The sequence below is a fragment of the Schistocerca gregaria genome, chromosome 8 (genome assembly GCF_023897955.1).
Source record: "Schistocerca gregaria isolate iqSchGreg1 chromosome 8, iqSchGreg1.2, whole genome shotgun sequence".
Taxonomy (NCBI): domain Eukaryota; kingdom Metazoa; phylum Arthropoda; class Insecta; order Orthoptera; family Acrididae; genus Schistocerca; species Schistocerca gregaria.
The window spans coordinates 133,666,607-133,687,311 of record NC_064927.1 but is presented as its reverse complement, the minus strand read 5'-3'; the positions used below and the strand labels follow the sequence as shown (position 1 = coordinate 133,687,311).

Sequence of the window (20,705 nt, the reverse complement as noted above, 5' to 3'; positions counted from 1 at the left end):
CTACATCAACATCGATTGCACCCGTACAATATTTCCATGCACCAGAAATTGCATGGTGACGACTTTGAACGTCGTATACAGTTCTACCACTGGGCACAAGAAAAATTACGGAACGATGACAGATTTTTTGCAAGCGTTCTATTTAGCGACGAAGCGTAATTCATAAACAGCGGTAAAGTAAACCGGCATAATATGCACTATTGGGCAACGGAAAATACACGATGGCTGCGACAAGTGGAACATCAGCGACCTTGGCGGGTAAATGTATGGTGCGGCATTATGGGAGGAAGGATAATTGGCCCCCATTTTATCGATGGCAATCTAAATGGTGCAATGTATGCTGATTTCCTACGTTATATTCTACCGATGTTACTACAAAATGTTTCACTGCATGACAGAATGGCGATGTACTTCCAACATCATGGATGTCTGGCACATAGCTCACTTGCGGTTGAAGCGGTATTGAATAACATATTTCATGACAGGTGGATTGTTCGTCGAAGCACGAAGCATGGCCCGCACGTTCATCGGATATGACGTCCCCGGACATTTTTCTGTGGGGAAAGTTGAGGGATATTCGCTATCGTGATCCACAGACAACCTGTGACAACATGCATCAGCGCATTGTCAGTGCAAGTGGGAACATTATGGAAGGCGAACTACTCGCTGTTGAGAGGACTGTCGTTACACGAATTGCCAAATGCATTGAGGTTGACGGACATCATTTTGAGCATTTATTCCATTAATGTGGTATTTACAGGTAATGACGCTGTAACAGCATGCGTTTCCAGAAATGATAAGTTTAGAAAGTTACATGTATCTCATGGAACAACCGAAATAAAATCTTGGAACGTATCTACGTTCTGCATTCTAATTTTAAAAACCTGTTTGTCTAAAATTGTGAGCCATATTTTTATGACTATTACAGCGCCATCTATCACAAAGGGAAAAAAGGGGTCCAACTAAAACATTCGGTCATATTTTAAAAAAATGCAGTCGATATCCGTTTGACCTATGGCAGCTCCATCTAGGGGGCCAACCAAGGCTACATCTGATTTCCCCTTTCAAGCTAGACAAGTTTCGGTCTTTATAGTTTTTTCGTTTTGCGCTTATATCGTGAGATATTTGGCCCGGTCACGATCAATGGACCACCCTGTATATATATATGTATGTCACCAACTGGCATTCACACGTCAAGACCGGTTTTACATTAACGTACCAGTAATTTTTAAGGCGTCCTGTGTAGCTTAGAATCCCCCTCTTTTCGGATACTAAAAACTACTTTCTTTCACGTTAATTTTAACTCGTCATACACGACAGGCCTGTAAGCATTTAATAAAATAATTAGGGGATCCGTTAGGATGTTCTGATTTACCCTGGGGAGAATACCGTGTCTGAATCAGGAAAAAGAAGTGGCTGTTCGTTTTATTTTCGTTCGTCAAGTAGACGCGTGATAAATGAAACGTTACGCACCTGTTGAAATTACGAGAATCGTAATTTCAGTACTAGTGTTTATTTATATTCGAGCAGTATTGGATGTAGTGTCTTATAAACATTATGGACGGAATCTGTGTCATTTAGAGTCATTGGTGTGACAGAATGTGCTACGGCACAACGTGAAACCGTACGCAGTACTGAAAAAAAAGCTAGAAGTTCAACGATCGTCCACAACAGGTTCATTGTGTACATTCCTATAGATCAGTGGCAGAAAGATTTGCAAAGGAATCAGCCATACTGGAAGTATCCCGAAAAAGTCTCCTTAAGTGAATAAGCTGAACCACAAGAAACGGAAGTCTAACTGGATGAATGGAAACTGGATCACAGGTTCTCCCGCTTTGTTCATAGCGACTCTGCACTGTTCTCAAGTGTGAATTCACGACTATCGAATCGCTTTCGTTTGGCGGAACCTATTCAATGAAGATCAAAGTAATGGTACCGTCAGGAACAATCGCTGTCACTTGACGGAACCCCTTTCAATAGATAGCAGGAGTCACTCAACTGCAGCAGAGTTTTACAAACAGCTTCATTAAGCAGTACCAGCTCAAACTGGCCCCTATCGTGCTATTAAAAGTGGCCACGGTGACCATCGACTCGACCCTTGCTGAGAGCCACACAAACAATTCACTTGTTTTTCCAGAACTCTCTGGCATTGCGATTTCACGGTTTAAGGTCGAAGACCTGTTTTGTAGGAGCTTTGTACATGGGCGTGTGGATATGCATGCAATCTGAAAAGTTTCTCCAGTGGCTATAAGGTACATGAACAAGATCGTCGAACCTAGTTCCATATTCTAATGCCCCATTGAAATTAGCTGTTAATTAATAAGGACAGAATATTAATCGAATGCTGTAGTCAATATGATCCCTGGAATTACGGAAGACATATTTTTCAGACAGATAAGCACCTCCAGTGTTCATCACAAAGGAAAGAAAATTGAATTTTTTACGACCCACAACGGCCAGCCGCTTGTGGCTGAGCGGTTCTAGGCGCTGTAGTCGTGAATCGCGCTGCTGCTACGGTCGCAGGTTCGAATCTTGCTTCGGGCAAGATGACCTTAGTTAGGTCTAAGTAGTTCTAAGTCTAGGGGACTGATGACCTCAAATTTTAAGTCCCATAGTGCTCAGAGCCATTTGAACCATGCACAACGAACTCTAAGGAAATGATGCAACTCGAGCTGCAGGGCAGGGCAGCGGGCAGAAAACCGACCACACATTTATCAAACGGTTCTCCACGAAACGAAGGACAACCTAAACAAGGATTTATATTTCTTTCTCGCTACTGTGAGTCCAGCCGCTTGGTCAGCATACCATAACGCCTATGGCAGTTCCTGCTATGAAAACTTTCTTTGCTGGAAACGTCTGATAAGTACTCTCGTTGAAACCTTGACAGGTAGGTGAGAAGCAGTGCATTATGGTCACTTACCTTTTTCACTAGTGTAAAATTCGTCTTGAGTAACGAAATGGATTACTGATCATTTACATCATTACATTTCGATCACAGTGCATTCTGCTGTATACAATATTAAACTGGTCAAGTGAAGCAAAATTTTGTAGCATCTCGTCTGATATCCTACTGGCTTTGAGCAATGCGTCTGGCTGCTCTCGTTAGATACGATTCGTCTTTCCTTCACTTTGACAGTGACTGAAGGATATTTGTGTGCCAGGACGAAAAAATTACTTTTAAACATTTAAAATCTCTTTATTTCGTTGTGGGTAAATACAGTTGCCGTGCAGCAGTGAGCGTCAGAATAGTCTGCGCGGGCCGCTGGAGGTAGCGGTGTCGCACGCGTGCTGTGATGGGCTGCGCTGATGGTTGCCTCAGTGTGGCCTCAGTGAGAGCTTCCTAGCCTAGCCAGTTTCTGAAACACAAGTCAAAAACTCATTTCAACAGAGTTTTTTAATGGAGAGAATCATTGCAAAGCGTGAAAAATTAGTATGAACACTCCTGCCACCATGCTGAGCAGGCTGAACCAAAAATTACAAAATGTGCAACAACAAAGTTTATGACTAAGTAGCACACTGCGAGCTCGGAATTGGCAGTAACAAAGCACACTGTATTAGAAAATTTAAATACATACGCGAATGCATCACTGAAAATTTTAACAATCAGGAAGCCAGAGAATCTGTAATTAAGAAAATAAAAAACGAAATTCACTTTAAAAAATTTATGACAAAAATTACATTTCCTGTAACTGCAAAATAGGATGTTATAGAATAGTGACCAAAGTAGAAAGACTCTTCTTGTCAAAGGCACACGATTTGGACACAAAATGTCAACAGGTGAATTGGAAGTAAAAGTACTAAAACAATGAGAAAAATTTAAGGACAGAAATAAGTGATGAAATACTTCATCCAAAACCCTATGCAGATACGTACAGTTAAATCACTAAATCAGAGTTACAATGCGTATGCTAGCGGTTCATCTAAATGGAAGCACAGAGAAAATGGACCCAAACGGTATAACCCATCGGATTCACACATTTTTGAAAAATAAGTTTCCTAGGTTGAACTGATAAGAAACAAAAGTACATGGAACTAGGATCGCCAAATTTAAAAGACTGAGATTCAGTCAGGGAAGTCAAACACGTGTTTTGAAGGAAGAACAGAGGAGTAGCAAAAAAGGCACATGGATGCAGCAATGGGGACACACTCACTTTTTGACGATGAAAGAACATTGTTCTGACAGCAACAACAGGTATAGATTTAACGTGACCTGGGCGGCTCTTTCACGAACGATGAAGAATAAACAAATAGTACAGTAGTATTATTCATCGGATATACTGCTACGAAAGAAGCTAGTTTGCCCGCATTTGCTATCTTTTCCTGGCTCTTCCAAGACTCCTTTTTCCATGTGGTGCATTTTCCATGGTTTGTAGTGGTAATCGCCTATCTGACATTCTTTTCAGGTGGTCCATTTACTTTTATATTCATTTGTTGTACAATTTACTGGTTGAACGTGTAACTTTGCCAATATCTTAGTTTTTCTTTTATCTAAATTTACCCATTTTGTCATAGTTCTTAGGAACGTAGTTACAGACGCTTGAGTCTTAGTTCTCTAAAGTTTATTAATGGTCCAGGCACAATTGCTGTAGAATAGCACAGTAACTGTCATAATTTTATAAAATTTACTATCGTTTCTTTCTCCAGCTCATTTTTGAAAGTATGGTTCACTGTGCCACACACTCAAATATTGGATTTTACAAGTTTTGTTATCAACAACTCCCTCTTATAGACACATGAAATTTTGTGCTTTCTCTATTATCTTGTCATGAATGACAATTTTTGATCTTACAAGTTCGACTATTTGCTCTATTATCTTGTCACACATCACAATTTTTGGCCTTACATGTTCTACTCCCCTAAATGCCGTCACTTTTGTCGCTAGATTCATATTATATTCCCAGCATACTAAGCTTAGTTCGTCTACAGTGGTTTACTGTTTATCTTCTTTATCATATGTAAATAACTGGTTATCAGGAAATAGGCTATGTGAGTTCGGTATGATATTTTTTAAATACACTCCTGGAAATTGAAATAAGAACACCGTGAATTCATTGTCCCAGGAAGGGGAAACTTTATTGACACATTCCTGGCGTCAGATACATCACATGATCACACTGACAGAACCACAGGCACATAGACACAGGAAACAGAGCATGCACAATGTCGGCACTAGTACAGTGTATATCCACCTTTCGCAGTAATGCAGGCTGCAATTCTGCCATGGAGACGATCGTAGAAATGCTGGATGTAGTCCTGTGGAACGGCTTGCCATGCCATTTCCACCTGGCGCCTCAGTTGGACCAGCGTTCGTGCTGGACGTGCAGACCGTGTGAGACGACGCTTCATCCAGTCCCAAACATGCTCAATGGGGGACAGATCCGGAGATCTTGCTGGCCAGGGTAGTTGACTTACGCCTTCTAGAGCACGTTGGGTGGCACGGGATACATGCGGACGTGCATTGTCCTGTTGGAACAGCAAGTTCCCTTGCCGGTCTAGGAATGGTAGAACGATGGGTTCGATGACGGTTTGGATGTACCGTGCACTATTCAGTGTCCCCTCGACGATCACCAGAGGTGTACGGCCAGTGTAGGAGATCGCTCCCCACACCATGATGCCGGGTGTTGGCCCTGTGTGCCTCGGTCGTATGCAGTCCTGATTGTGACGCTCACCTGCACGGCGCCAAACACGCATACGACCATCATTGGCACCAAGGCAGAAGCGACTCTCATCGCTGAAGACGACACGTCTCCATTCGTCCCTCCATTCACGCCGGTCACGACACCACTGGAGGCGGGCTGCACGATGTTGGGGCGTGATGGGAAGACGGCCTAACGGTGTGCGGGACCGTAGCCCAGCTTCATGGAGACGGTTGCGAATGGTCCTCGCCGATACCCCAGGAGCAACCGTGTCCCTAATTTGCTGGGAAGTGGCGGTGCGGTCCCCTACGGCACTGCGTAGGATCCTACGGTCTTGGCGTGCATCCGTGCGTCGCTGCGGTCCGGTCCCAGGTCGACGGGCACGTGCACCTTCCGCCGACCACTGGCGACAACATCGATGTACTGTGGAGACCTCACGCCCCACGTGTTGAGCAATTCGGCGGTACGTCCACCCGGCCTCCCGCATGCCCACTATACGCCCTCTCTCAATGTCCGTCAACTGCACATACGGTTCACGTCCACGCTGTCGCGGCATGCTACCAGTATTAAAGACTGCGATGGAGCTCCGTATGCCACGGCAAACTGGCTGACACTGACGGCGGCGGTGCACAAATGCTGCGCAGCTAGTGCCATTCGACGGCCAACACCGCGGTTCCTGGTGTGTCCGCTGTGCCGTGCGTGTGATCATTGCCTGTACAGCCCTCTCGCAGTGTCCGGAGCAAGTATGGTGGGTCTGACACACCGGTGTCAATGTGTTCTTTTTTCCATTTCCAGGAGTGTAGTTCGAACTAAAAATTTCTTCTTTCTCGAGAGATCGTAAATTTACATATATACAGGGTGTGCCAGGAGGAATGGTCAATATTTAGCAAAAAACTTCATATTGACATATGTACAATTCCGAATGCTTTCGCGTAGAAAATTTATCTAAGTTTGACTTTGGCCATGATGAGTAAGCATTTAGAAGAGTGAATAAAGTGTAAGAGAGTATTTGGAGTGGCAACGAAGAAGATACTTTATATTGTGTTTTCCACTGTTCCCTATTTATTTTATTCCATTATAGTTTTTGTTCTGCAGATAGTCACAGTATAGAATCCGATTTCCATATTTAATTCTACATATTTAACGTTCTTTTCGTGCCTGTAAATAGTAGGTTTGAAGCAGGATAGGGGATTTTAGTGTTATCTTTTACTATATCATGATCGGTGTTCCACTCATCGGAGTGATATGAACTTACCTCCTTAACTAAACAGCTGACGAGACCGTACGCTCTTTCACAGAAATCAGTCTCACCTGAAACAGAAATGAGACAATCGAATTACATAGAGGTTGCCATGATTTATTAGAAACCTTTTATTTGTGGGCAGAAACTGACGTAAACAAAGATCTAATTGAAATGGTAGTGCACCAAGTAAAAAAATAAATGAAAATAAAAGATGCACACTACCAGAATATTTATTCAGAAAGTAAAGGATATTTCGGGAAGCAAACATGGCTACTACCTGCAGCGAAGAGTTACCACAATTTTTTTTAAAAAATAACATACCTAGGAGATTTAGAATATTTCTCCACTTAGACATTTCGAACATTTTGGAATTTGTCTTGTCTCCATATCAGCTTAATTAAGCCTTCCACGTTTCATCACGTAACATAATGGTTCAACTGGTCCATAATACCGTCCCTGAGTGTTTATCAATAAAATGTTCTTTGAGTTTTGGAACGAGCTAATAGTCAGCACCGGCTAGATCTGTGCTGCAGGGAACGTGGTTAAATATTTCACACTCGAATCGGTTCTTAGCAGAATATTTTACACATTATGAATGAAACACTGGTATAACATTCTACAATATTTCTTATTAGTTACACGAACCTCTATACAGGGTGGACCATTGTTCGTGACCGGGTCAAATAACTCACGAAATAAGCATCAAACGAAAAAACTACAAAGAACGAAACTTGTCTAGCTTGAAGGGGGAAACCAGATGGCGCTATGGTTGGTCCGCTAGATGGAGCTGCTATAGGTCAAACAGATATCAACTCCTTTCTTTTAAAAAATAGGAACACACAATTTTGTTACATATTCGTGTAGTACTTAAATAAATACGAATGTTTTAGTTGGACCACTTTATTCGCTTTGTGATAGATGGCGCTGTAATAGGCCGCGTGCGGTTGAAGCGGTACTGAATAGCATATTTCATGACAGGTGGACTGGTCGTCGAAGCACGAAGCATGGCCCGCACGTTCTCCGGATCTGACAACCCCGGATTTCTTCCTGTGAGGAAAGGTGAAGTATAATTGCTTTCGTGATCCACCGACAACGCCTGACAAATGCGTCAGCGCCTTGTCAATGCATGTGTGAACATTACGGAAGAACGGAAAGCGAACTACTCGCTGTTGAGAGGAATGTCGTTACACGTATTGCCAAATGCACTGAGGTTGAAGGACATCATTTTGAGCATTTATTGCATTAATGTGGTATTTACAGGTAATCACTCTGTAACAGCATGCGTTCTCAGAAGTGATAAGTTCTCATTGGAACAACCGAAATAAAATGTTCAAACTTACCTACGTTCTGTATTTTAATTTAAAAAACCTACCTGTTACCAATTGTTCGTCTAAAATTCTGAGCCATATGTTTGTGACTATTACAGCGCCATCTACCACAAAGCGAAAAAAGTGGTCCAATTCATTCATATTTCTTTACGTACTACACGAATATGTAATAAAAATGGAGAGTCCTATTAAAAAAAAACGCAGTTAATATCCGTTTGACCTATGGCAGCACCATGTAGCGGGGCAACCATAGCACCATCTGGTTTCCCCCTTCAGCTAGACGAGTTTTGTTATTTGTAGTTTTTTCGTTTGACGCTTATTTCGTGAGATATTTGGCCCGGTCAGGATCAATGGACCTCCCTGTATACGACAGTCTGACAGGGCGATACGTACCCGCTTGAAGGAACACCACAGAAGTTGAAAACTTAAAAAAGGAGACTCTAGTTTTGCAGACCACCTGCTTAAGGAAGACTAATGTTACAAAGTGAAACATGAAGTATTACATCGCATCCATAAAGGAAGGAATATGAACTATCTTGAGACAAAGAAAATTAATAAACACGTGTCCATTAACCCAAGCTTAGTAGTGAAAGACCGCAGTTCACTTACTCACTACTTACTGCAGATGCTACTCATAATCCTATCCAAGCCATGCTGTAAATTATCCCTCTTAATTATATGCCCATTTTCCTTTATTTCAGTTATAAAATTTCTCTCGTTGTGTTCAAAAAATTTTACATTGTATAACTACATATGCTTCACTCAGCTGTTTAATATCACCATTATATCCTATCTGTTTTAATTTCAAATGTATTAAAGACAAGATTATTTTGTTCAGCAATACCTTTGGAACATGTCACGAAAGTCTATGGCTCAAATATTTCCTCTATGTACAACCGTTGTAATTTGTCTACAGGTCATTAGTTAACGTGTCATCACTATTTTGTCTTGGTTAAATAATTTAACATTGCATTTACACTGAAATAATTCCGCTTCTTTTATTCGTGATTCTAACATTAACATTTTTCCTCTCTGTAAATGAAGTTACTCTGTACATGCTGTAGTTGATTCAACAAAATTTCACTGCACCACATATTTATCTTTGTACCTCATGACGGCTTAACAGCCGAAATCCGGTTCCTCTAACAAATAAGGATTATTGTAGAATATTACACCAGTGTTAAACAGAAGTCGTAGAATGTCAGAAAACAGTGCTGGAATTAGGAAAACACTGAGCAGATATGAGCAGGTGGAAATATTCAGTCTTTTGTCAAAGTTAGAATGATTTGTGTGAGAGATCATGGAAGTCCCGGATTATAAGTGAGATTATTTACAGAGTCGGCATATTTTATTGCTGCCTGCGTATGTAGGTTGGAACAAAAATATACTGACATTTCGAGGGATTGTAGTCTTTTGGAGAACAAGTAGAGGCCAGGAACCGACGGCTACAAATGTTATCCAATTACGCATTTTGTATGCGGCCCAACAAAAATTCCCCTCCTGTACCAATCTCTTCATCTCAGAGAAGCATTTGCACCCTATGTCTTTAATTATTTGTTGGATGCATTCCAATCGATGGTTCTTTATTCGACGATTCTGAGGAGAACTTCGTCATTTCTCATCTTGTCAGTCCACCTTATGTTCGATATTCTTCTGTAACACCACATCCCAAGTGCTTTGATTCTCTTCTTTTCTGGTTTTCCCACTGTCCATGATACACTGGAATTCAATACTTTGAACTGAACGTATGGTGTCTGATATTTCTTCCTGGAATAAAGTGCTACGTTTGTAACTGGTAGACTTTCTCTTGACTAGGAATGCTCAATTTGCCGGTACTAATATGCTTTTTAAGTCCTTCTTTCTTCGTCCATCGTAGATTATTTTGCATCCAAGCTAGCAGAATTCTTTTACTTTGTCTACTGCTTGGTTACCTGTTTTGATGTTAAGGTTTCTGTCACATTCCATTAATTTCGTCTTTCTTCGCTTTACTCTCAGTCCAGATTCTGAACTCATTAGACTTCATTCAAGACGTCCTGTAATTTTTTTCACTTTCACTGAGGATAGGAATGACACCAGCGAATCTTATCATTCATACCCTTTCGCCTTGAATTTTAATTATACTCTTGAACCTTTCTTTTTTTTGTTAGTTGGATTGCTTCTTTGATGTACAGATTGAACTGTAGAATGAAGAACCACATTCCTGTAATACACTCTTCTTAATCCGTTCATTTCGTTGTTGATATTTCAGTCTTACTGTTGCCTATCAGTTCGTGTAGGTACAGTATATTACCCGTCTTTCCCTAGTTCTTACTCCTACTTTCCTCAGCTTCCTTGCAACTTTTCCATTGCCGAGCACTTTGCCTGCGTCGAAAAATCCCATTATGATTACGGATTACATTATCGGGCGCAGGGTCAGAAATGCGTCTCTAGTGTCTTTACTTTCCCTAAAACCAAAGCCACCGCCATCTAGAAGGTCCTCAATTTTATTTTCCACCTTTTTCAACTACAGATGCTTCTGTAGTGATTCAAGATCAGTTTACGTGCTACTCCTTCTAACGAATCCATATTTTGGCGTAGCTCTGTTTTCTATTCCTTCTGCAACAACCACGATCCAGTCCCCATTATTATTAGCTGGTTAACTACTTTCGTATTCCATAGATCATTTGAACGGGTCTTTTATCGACATAATTTCGAACGAGTCAATTTACAGGACGTGTACCCAAGAGCAGGTGTTAATATTAACCTTCATTATTTTTAAGTACTACTCATTTAACTACTCTTAAAAACCAAGTCCTTTTTTTAGTTTTTAAACTTGTTTTACTCCTTTCTGAACCACTGATCGCTTTAATGATTGACAATAATGGCCATTAGATTTTCATCTCCCTAAATTTCCCGTTCAATAACCTCATATACTCTATCTTTTCATCTATTGTGCGACGTTCGCATGTATCTGCATACCTGAACTCTTGCTTTGTTTTACTGTTTATCCTGATGAGAACAACCTTATTTCTGAATTTGTTCACAGTAACTCACTCTCTGCCCCATCTTCCTATACATAAAGAATCCTACTCCCGTTTTACCATTTTCTGATGCTGTTGACATTACCCTTCCTTCGTCTTACTAGAAATCGTTATCTCCATTCCATTTCACTTCTCTGACCGCCACTGTATCTAGACTGAGTCTTTGCATTTTTCTTTTCACATTTTCTGGCTTCCTTACCATGTTCAAACTTCCGACATTCCACGCTCCTACTTTCATCGGTGACTCCACTCTTTCGCATAATTAGTCTCTCTGAGATCCGAATGGTAACTAAACCGGAATCTTTTGTGAGTGGAAAGCTTGTCGTGACATTTTTTGAATCAAAGGACACGTGTTAAAACACATTTTGTGTTTTTGAAGCGGTGATTTCCGCAGCGTTCTGAATCTTCGTGCCGTTGATCACAGCTGATTCGTCTGTCTTTCTGGGGCAGTTGTCTACCCCAAAAGGAAGATACTGCCCTGACGTTCTGTCCACTAAAGTGCGTTTAAGTTGCAGAGGAAAAAGCACCTGCTAGGCCACCGCTTTTCAGCAAACTTTAGCTGTACCGTTGACAGCCGTCATTGTGGTTAGTGGTTTGTACAGTGTTGTTTACGTAGGAGTAGCTAAAATAGACGCAAATTTCTGAACATTTACAGGTTTATTGGGAGCAGTTACCCTGCGATCCGTCAAGACTGATTAACGTTTGCTGCCGAAGTGATGCCTTATCTGCAGGGAAATCCCTATAACTTCCTTTCCGAAAATGGGTCACTGCTCTCAGTGATTTAATCAAGACAATCCGTAGATACCGATGAAATTTGATCATGTATTTTTGCTATCTCATCCCCTCTATTCCTCCCCTCCTCCCCCCCCCCCCCCTCTCTAGCCGGCCAGGTTGGCCATGCGGTTATAGGCGCTACAGTCTGGGACCGCGTGACCGATACTGTCGCAGATTCGAATCCTGCGTCGGGCATGCATGTGTGTGATTTCCATAGGTTAGTTAGGTTTAAGTAGTTCTAAGTTCTAGGGGACTGATGACATCAGCAGTTTAGTCCCATAGTGCTCAGAGCCATTTGAACCCCTCTCTCTCTTTCTCTGTAGATACATGTATGAAGAGACTGTAAAAGAGAAAATGAAGTGATCCGTATCTCACCTCTGCCAGCGACGCACTTGTCGACCATTTCACTGAGGCCCTCGATGTTAGTCTCGTTAGGGAAACGGCGAGTCATCACTTTGATCAAGTCGACATCGAAATCACCTTCCGAATCGATCTGTAAAAACACAAAAAGCGTGTACAATATTAAGCAAGAAAAACCTAAGACCTACAAGGTGAATGATTTGAACTGGTTGTATGTGAAATGTCACTCTTTCACATCGTTCTCTATGTTCCTGCAAATGGATCTTGTCATAACTCTGGAAAGTAGTAAAATATAAATATTCATATAAAAGTCGTTGTTTGAATCTGTTTACCAGAGACATGTAGCTTGTTCTCCAACTATGCTCAAGTCATCTGGTGAGAAAACAATCGTTAAAAGATTGCAGCGATTTATTGATCCATTTCTACTTCCAAGGACCGATGACTTTGCAGTTTAGTCCGCTTAAACCTCATGTATCACCACGTTCCAGTCCGAGGTGGTAATGGGTATCCAATGGCAACGTTGTCTACGAGACATTAAACATGAATCTTTCCTCTTTTTGCTGTCGGATGAGGATAAAATCGGATTCCAGTCCTGTACATAAGTTTTCTCTGTGAGATCCGCTTAAGGGAAGAATAATCGTTAGATAAGGAATATTTAGTCCGTGACACATTCACCTGCCGGATGTCAAATTTCTGTTTTTGTGTATCAATTAACAGAATGAACAATTGAACAATTCTTCAAGCCTGGAACACCGACAAAGTATTATTAACAGGGGATTAATATATACCGTGCACTCTTAAAGCTACAAGCAATCGAAGAAGAAATGGAAGATTAAGGTTTAACATCTCGACGATGTGGTTATTAAATACAGATCGCAAGTTCGTGTTGCAGAGTGACGGGAAGGAAATCGGTCGTGAGTTTAAAATGGAACCATCTGGCGTATTTCTTAAGTGATTTAAAGAAATATAAACATGGAAAGCTAGGAATAAAACTCTATGACAGTCATCCAGAATAGCGGTATCTCATAACTCCGCCACCTAGCTCGCTCATACAGATCACTGTTTGTAGTAGCTCATATACGGGATCTGTATTAAAGAGGTTTTACTTGTGATTCTGAGGCATTTAGTGACGTGCTGTTTCGATCTACAGCTGAAGGGCCGGATGACAATTAAGGAAAGGCTATATATGCTCAATCGAGGAGGAACAAGACGATCGGACAGCCAAAGTAAGAAAATTACTACTATGACAAGAATACATTGTAATATCAAGTGGATATGAAGAAGCATGCTAAAGTACGAGTGTTGCTATGGCTCATAAAACTAAGCTACATAATAGTGTAGAGTTGTCAGCAATGTATAATACATGTTGTTCGGTCGTATACAACACACGTAAACGCTTGCTTAAAAGTTGTCGTGAAACGCTGATATCTTTAGTTGCAGTGATTAAGGTTCACCACTACCAACACTCCTGTTGACGGGTGATCTCAATGTCACTACATACATCGGAAACAGCAAACCACGCGTGGTTGATACTTGTCGTAATTGTAATGTGGGGCAATACAGTCTGTCAAAGCATGTTGAGTAGTTTTGTCAAAGCATCTTGAGTAGTTTGTCTGGCAGTACACCCCTACCAACACTCCTTTTGACGGGTGATCTGAATGTCACTACATACATCGGAAACAGCAAACCACGCGTGGTTGATACTTGTCGTAATTGTAATGTGGGGCAATACAGTCTGTCAAAGCATGTTGAGTAGTTTTGTCAAAGCATCTTGAGTAGTTTGTCTGTCAGTATACCCCTGACAGAAACGGTGAATCATCCAGAAGACATCGTCGGATGTCACTGTAACTTCGAACACATAAACACTATCGGTGACTATGTAAATAATTGAAGTTGCATTTCTCGCTGGATGGCTGAACCCCCACCAGAGTGCATTTGGGTTGTTCGTGTTCAGCGTTCAGTAGAGACAGCCCTAGATGACTCCTGACAGCCTGCAGCGCTGTTACCAGCTTTCAATTGTGAAGTTCTAACGCCTGCAGGTGAAAACAATAGCCGTCTATGACGACACTGACGCGTTGCCATAGAGGCATTTACAAAATCGCGATACCGCACCCAACCCGCCGCAACTGACAGTAATTAACTTACAACTAAATATCTATGGGACTGGTAGTGAATGTAAGGGGCGTGAAGCTCAGATGTTGAGTGATCACGTTAAGGGCGTGTGTAGCCATATGAGACAGCGTTGTCAGCAGTTTGAAAGAGGCCTCACTGTCTGTCTCCACTTGGCTCACTGGTCGAATATCCACGCCTGGAGGGCATTCAAATGTGACAATGGCTCCATTTTGGACTGCACTGGGATTTGAGAACAGGCGTACTCATCGTCAAGGTTCCAGTTGACAACGTCTGACCACATGCGGAAATCGCCCTAGTATGCACCGAGCATATCATAATTGCATCATATCTGCGTCTGCCATCCGAAAACAAGTAATGGACCATCTGTAACATCTCATAGTCATTCCAAACCATTAGTGGGAGACTAGCAGCAGCCAGACTATGGACTTACCGGCCTACCCTTAAAAACACAACAAAAACGGCGGCGTTTGGTTCCTTGACTGGGAACTATCGATTGCTTATGCGTGACGTCGTATTTTGTTCAGCGGGAATCGCCGTTCTGCTGTACCACGGATGATCGTCTTCGGCGGTTTTAGCGGCGAGCTGGAGAGAGGTCCCATTCTTTCAATGTTATGGGGAGGTACAGATGTGCTATTCCCGGCGTCTAGAGTACGGAGCCATTGGATCTTAGTGAGGGATCTCTGGACGGACGCAACAGTACGTTTATCCTACGCCCTCAAGTGTTAATTCTCGTGCGACGGTATAGTGTTGGCCTTTTTCACCAGGATACCAACAAAACCTGAAAAGGGAAATGCAAAGGCTCAATCTGGGTATAGTAGGGGTCAGTGATGTGAAGTGGAAAGAAGACAAGGGTTACTGGCCAGATGAGTATCGGGTATTCTCAAGAGCAGCAGATAATGGTATAACTGTAGAGGATTCTTTATGAATAGGAAGGTACGGCAGACAGTGTGTCACTGTGAACAATTCAGTGTTGATTAACAGAATCGACGATCAACATTGTCAACGCAAGTTCAGGTATGCATGCGGACGCCGTGAGCTGAACATGAAGAGATAGATAAATTATACGAGGATATGGAAGGAAGATGAAAATCTAATAGTAATGGGGGACTGGAATTTAGTTGTAGGGGGAGGGGGGGGAGACGTAGAAAAAAGGCTACAGAAGAATATGGGCTTGGTAGTAGGAATGAGAAAGGAGTAAGACTATATGAGTTCTGTAACAAATTTCAGCTATTAATAGCGAATACGCTGTTCAAGAACTACAAGAGGAGGACGTATACTTGGAAAAGGTCGGATAATACGGGTTGATTTCAGTTGCATTACATCATGAACAGACAGAGATTCTGAAATCAGATACTGGATTGTAAAGCGCACCCAGGGGCAGATGTAGACTCAGATCACAATGTAGTAGTGATGTAGAGTAGGCTGAAGCTTAAGAGATTACTCATAAAGAATCATTACTCAACGAAGTGGGTGGGATACGGAAGTAAAAGGAGTGAAGAGATATGTGTGAAGTTCTCTGAGGCTATAGATACTGCAATAAGAAATAGCTCAGTTGGCAGTACAATTGAAGAGGAACGATATCTCTAAAAAAGGCGATCAGAGAATGTGGAAAGAAAAACATAGATAAAAAATGTTAACTGTGAAGAAACCATGGGTAACAGAAGAAATACTTCAGTTGATCGATGAAAGAATATATATATATATATATATATATATATATATATATATATATATATATATATTTCCCATGGTTTCTTCACAGTTATCATTTTTTATCTATGTTTTTCTTTCCACATTCTCTGATCGCCTTATATATATATATATATATATATATATATATATATATATATATATATATATATATATATATATATAGGAAATACAGAAGTGCATGTCACTGTGGGATGAAATATATACGAAGTGCAGGATAGATAAGATGAAGTGGCTGTATGAAAAATGTGAAGAAATTGAAATGAAGTGATTATCGGAAGGACTGACTCAGCATATAAGAAAGTCAAAATAACCTTCGGTGAAATTGAAAGCAAGGGTGGTAAAATTTAGAGTCCAAGGGGAATTCCACTGTTAAATACAGAGGAGAGAGCGGTGAGGTGGAAAGAATACATTGAAATCCTATATGAGGCAGAAGATTTGTCTCATGTGGTAGAAGAAAACACAGGAGTCGATGTAGAAGAGTTACGGTATCCGGTATTATAATGACTTTTCACGTTGGTGTGTAGACTGTGTGTGTCTGGCGACATACCATTTGAGTTTCAGAAAGATATCATCCACACAATTCCGTAGACTGCAAGAGATGACATGTGCGAGAATTATCGGACAATCAGCTTAACAGCTCATGCATCCAAGTTGCTGACATGAATAATATACAGAAGAATGGAAAATAAAAATGAGAATGTGTTAGATGACGGTCAGTTTGGATTTAGAAAAGGTAAAGGCACAAGTGAAGCAATTCTGACATTGCGGTTGATAAATGAAACAAGACCAAGAAATATCCAGACACGTTCACAGAATCCGTTCGTTGGAAAAAGTATTCGACAGCGTAAATTTGTTACAAAATGTTCGAAATTTTGAGAAACGTAGGGGTATGATACAGGGAGAGACAGGTAATATACAATATGTACAAGAGCCAAGAGGAAAAAATAAGAGTGGACGATCAAGAACGAAGTGCTCGGATTAAAAAAGGTGTAATACAATGACGTAGCCTTTCGCCCCTACTGTTCAATCTATACATCGAAGAAGTAATGATAGAAATAAAAGAAAGGATCAGAAGTAGAATTAAAATTCAAAGTGAAAGGATATCAATGATAAGATTCGCTGATGACATTGCTATCCTGAGTGAAAGTGAAGAAGTATTATGTAATATGCTGAATGGAATGAACAATCTAATGAGAACAAAATATGGACTGAGAGTAAATCGAAGAAAGACGACAGTAATGGGAAGTAGCAGAAATGAGAACAGCGAGAAACTTAACATCAGGAGCGATGGTCAAGAAGTAGAAGAAGTTAAGGAATTCTGCTACCTAGACAGTAAAATAATCCATGACATACGGAGCAAGAACGACATCTAAAGCAGACTAGAACTGCCAAAAAGGGCTTTCCTGACCAAGAGGAGTCTACTAGTACCAAAAATAGACCATAATTTGAGAAATAAATTACTGAGATTGTGCGTTTGGAGCAAAGCATTGTATGGTAGTGAAACATGGACTATGGAAAAACCAGAATAGAAGAGACGAGGCATTTGAGATGTGGTGCTGCAGACGACTGTTGAAAATTAGGTGGTGTAATAAGGTAAGGAATGAGGAGGTCCTGCGTAGAATCGTAGAGAAAAGGAATATGTGGAAAGCACTGACAAGGAGAAGGAACAGGACTATAGCACATGTGTTAAGGCATCGGAGAACTACTTGCATGGCACTAGAGGGAGCTGTGGTAAGTTCTTTGTTCATTTTGTAGGATAAAGTGTTATAGAGTGCCCATGTACGGAACTTACCTGTGGTAATTCAGTACTGAACGATGAGAGACAGGCCTTAGATTAAAATAATGGCGTCATGCTAGTATGTCTTAGAGTGCAGTGTCAGACGTACCATGCCTAATAAGGCACTGTGGTGCTGACATCAACTCTACGGTACACTTCTTTACCAGACAAATTTCACGTGTAAAATTGCTTTACTGAGGAAGGGCGGGAGTATATCAAGGCAGTATTTATAAGGAGTTGTCACAGCAGAAACAGATATCATCTTTCGTCATAGTCTTAAGCTGACATTCGGTTTACATTTCAGCATAATTATATCTCTTCATTTATGCCCCAAAGTTTCGAGTTTTTCTGCAGTTCGTAGGCACTTCTATTGAATTGGCCTCTCAGGTAACACTAACCTGATAGTAATGAATGAGAGAAGGAGACTGACGAAGTGTTTTTTCAACTAGAGAGGAATGGGGAGAAAGTTGCACATATGCTTGGGTAAGATACTATCACAGTATTCCTTAGAAGCCGATTACGGAAGCCAGGAAAAAGTTTTATAAAGATTGTAATGGAAGTCATAGTGTGCAAGCATGAATTCCCTTTATTTCATTGGAACACAATCAGTTTCACCTTCTTGGTCGATGTCAAGTGCCTTAAAACGTAAAGGTATATGTGGTTACCAAAGTTCGTTTCAGCTGGGTGGTGATCTGATCCTATAAAATTCAGCGTCGAAGTAGACACTACCTCATGAAGACACCAGACGCCTTTCTAATTAGATGTTTTGACGTAATTATCAGCTGCCTGTATGCGAAATCATAATAGTGCGATTATACGTGTACTTGTGGCGCAATGCTTCACAATTTTCTCTATCGGGCTACTGAAGATTACAGTCCAGTTGGATTACGCATAGCCGTAGCAATACTTGAACGGGTTTTGACTGTAATGAACTTTAACAACCTATATAACGTAATTAAATCCTGTATTCAAAAAATACCCAGTGTTTCATCAATGAACTAGCATTCGTTTAAAATTTTAATCGCATGTTTTAACACAGTAATGATGTTCAGTAAGTTTTTAGGTTTTGTAGCGTTTTCCTTTACTCTTTCTTTTGTTTTATCCATTAGTGCAGATACTGGGATGATAAAAAGAACATTACTTGTAGTAGCGGCAGCCGTTCGCAGTTTCATTTGAGCAAAATAACAGCGGATAGTCAATTGCATCACGTTTCCTTTATTCAAGTTCTGTTCCACCAACCTCCTGTCAGTATCAGCAGGAATAGAATACACATTGCTAAATTGTTCCGTGTGTATTCAGATCTGTTTTTTCTTGACTGTTCGGGACTAAGTAGCATAAATATTTATTATTCCATAATTTTAGCAGGTAAAGATGATTTTATTATTCGTACCGATTACTCTCTGAGATTCTCGCTGGATCTGTAATGATTTCATAAACTTCCAGGTAAAAAGATTATATTTATTTTCCCATATTTATTTATTTCTGTGCCGTCTGCGGTGTCCATGCGGTTATAGGCGCATCAGTCCGGAACCGTGCGACTGCTACGGTCGCAGGTTCGAATCCTGCCTCGGGCATGGATGTGTCTGATGTCCTTAGGTTACTTAGGTTTAAGTAGTTCTAAGTTCTAGGGGACTGATGACCACAGCAATTAAGTCCCATAGTGCTCAGACCAATTCAACCAATTTATTTCTGTATGTGACATATCCTGAATTGAAGGCCTCTGTTGACCTTCCGTATCCACACATTTTGAACTTGAATATACCTACGCATGTTAGGAAGCGTCTGTATTCCCCGAATCAGGAAATAATGCCCAATCTGAACGTATACTGCAAACATGAAAGACATGTATGATTGTATAAGACGATGAAACTACCCGTAGAAGAAACATCTTTAGAGAAACACTTCCACGCACTGGACAAGCGATGTCGTCTGAGAATACTGCGCTAGAAACGACAACAAAGATGAAATATCGGGAGTGCGTCTTTTAGACTTCATATTGTAAATAGTTATCTAAATGCACGAATAATCTTGGAAATTGGAGCCTCCCGTACATGAATAAAATGAACCACTTTAGTTTGAAGAAAGATGAAGGACTTATTGAGAACGGCAAAACACTTACCTCTCCGGACCTGTCCGTCAGGCAGTGTATGAAGCACTGAAAAAAAGCATGCCGTTATGATTCTTCGTTAATTATAAAAATAAAACAATGTATTTATGGATTCAAGGAAAACCAAAAATTAGCTCACCTTAGCCACGTAGTCGTTCTCGTTTTGCAGTCTGCCGTGGGAGAAAAAGTAGTTCAAAGTAACTGAAAAAAACGGTAAAATGATTTATTGGTTTCAAGTATGTCACACTAGGCAGGCAGATAAAAGACGGATACTGAATCAGGATTTTAAACTGTAGGTCAAATATTTTGAGCTCAATTTTAGTCAAGAAAACGATGTCCCGCGGTAATGAAGCTGGAGTTATTAAAAGAAAAAATGTTGCTGGATACTTAAGTTTACTCCTCCCTGCCGTAAATACGAATGCTTGCCTAAGGGATGTGTGCAACATTCGTTTGTATGATCACAGCAGTCTTTCCGATACTGGACAGGAGACGTTATTTTTGCACGATTTGTGTGCTTTATCTGCTTCTTAGTCACTGGCTTCCTCAGTACTTCTGCTCACGTATCAAGTACGTATCTTCATTCCGCAACTACACTCATGCTCATAAATTAAGGA

At 40.8% G+C, this 20,705-nt stretch overlaps 1 protein-coding gene across 2 annotated transcripts in view; it reads right to left on the bottom strand.

Annotated features, from left to right (window-relative positions):
• Positions 1 to 3,174: 3,174 nt before the first annotated feature.
• The window catches only part of LOC126284597 (uncharacterized), a 39,634-nt gene continuing 22,103 nt past the window's right edge, over positions 3,175 to 20,705 (bottom strand). The window contains exons 3-7 of one of the 2 annotated variants that reach the window (XM_049983641.1): positions 20,231 to 20,292; positions 20,104 to 20,139; positions 12,377 to 12,494; positions 6,892 to 6,947; positions 3,175 to 3,356 (exon numbers count right to left, since the gene is read on the bottom strand). In XM_049983641.1, coding sequence (XP_049839598.1) covers positions 3,327 to 3,356; positions 6,892 to 6,947; positions 12,377 to 12,494; positions 20,104 to 20,139; positions 20,231 to 20,292 — 302 coding nt within the window. In that variant the 3' untranslated portion in view covers positions 3,175 to 3,326. The remainder of the gene's footprint in view (positions 3,357 to 6,891; positions 6,948 to 12,376; positions 12,495 to 20,103; positions 20,140 to 20,230; positions 20,293 to 20,705) is intronic. The other variant, XM_049983642.1, reaches the window with a different exon arrangement.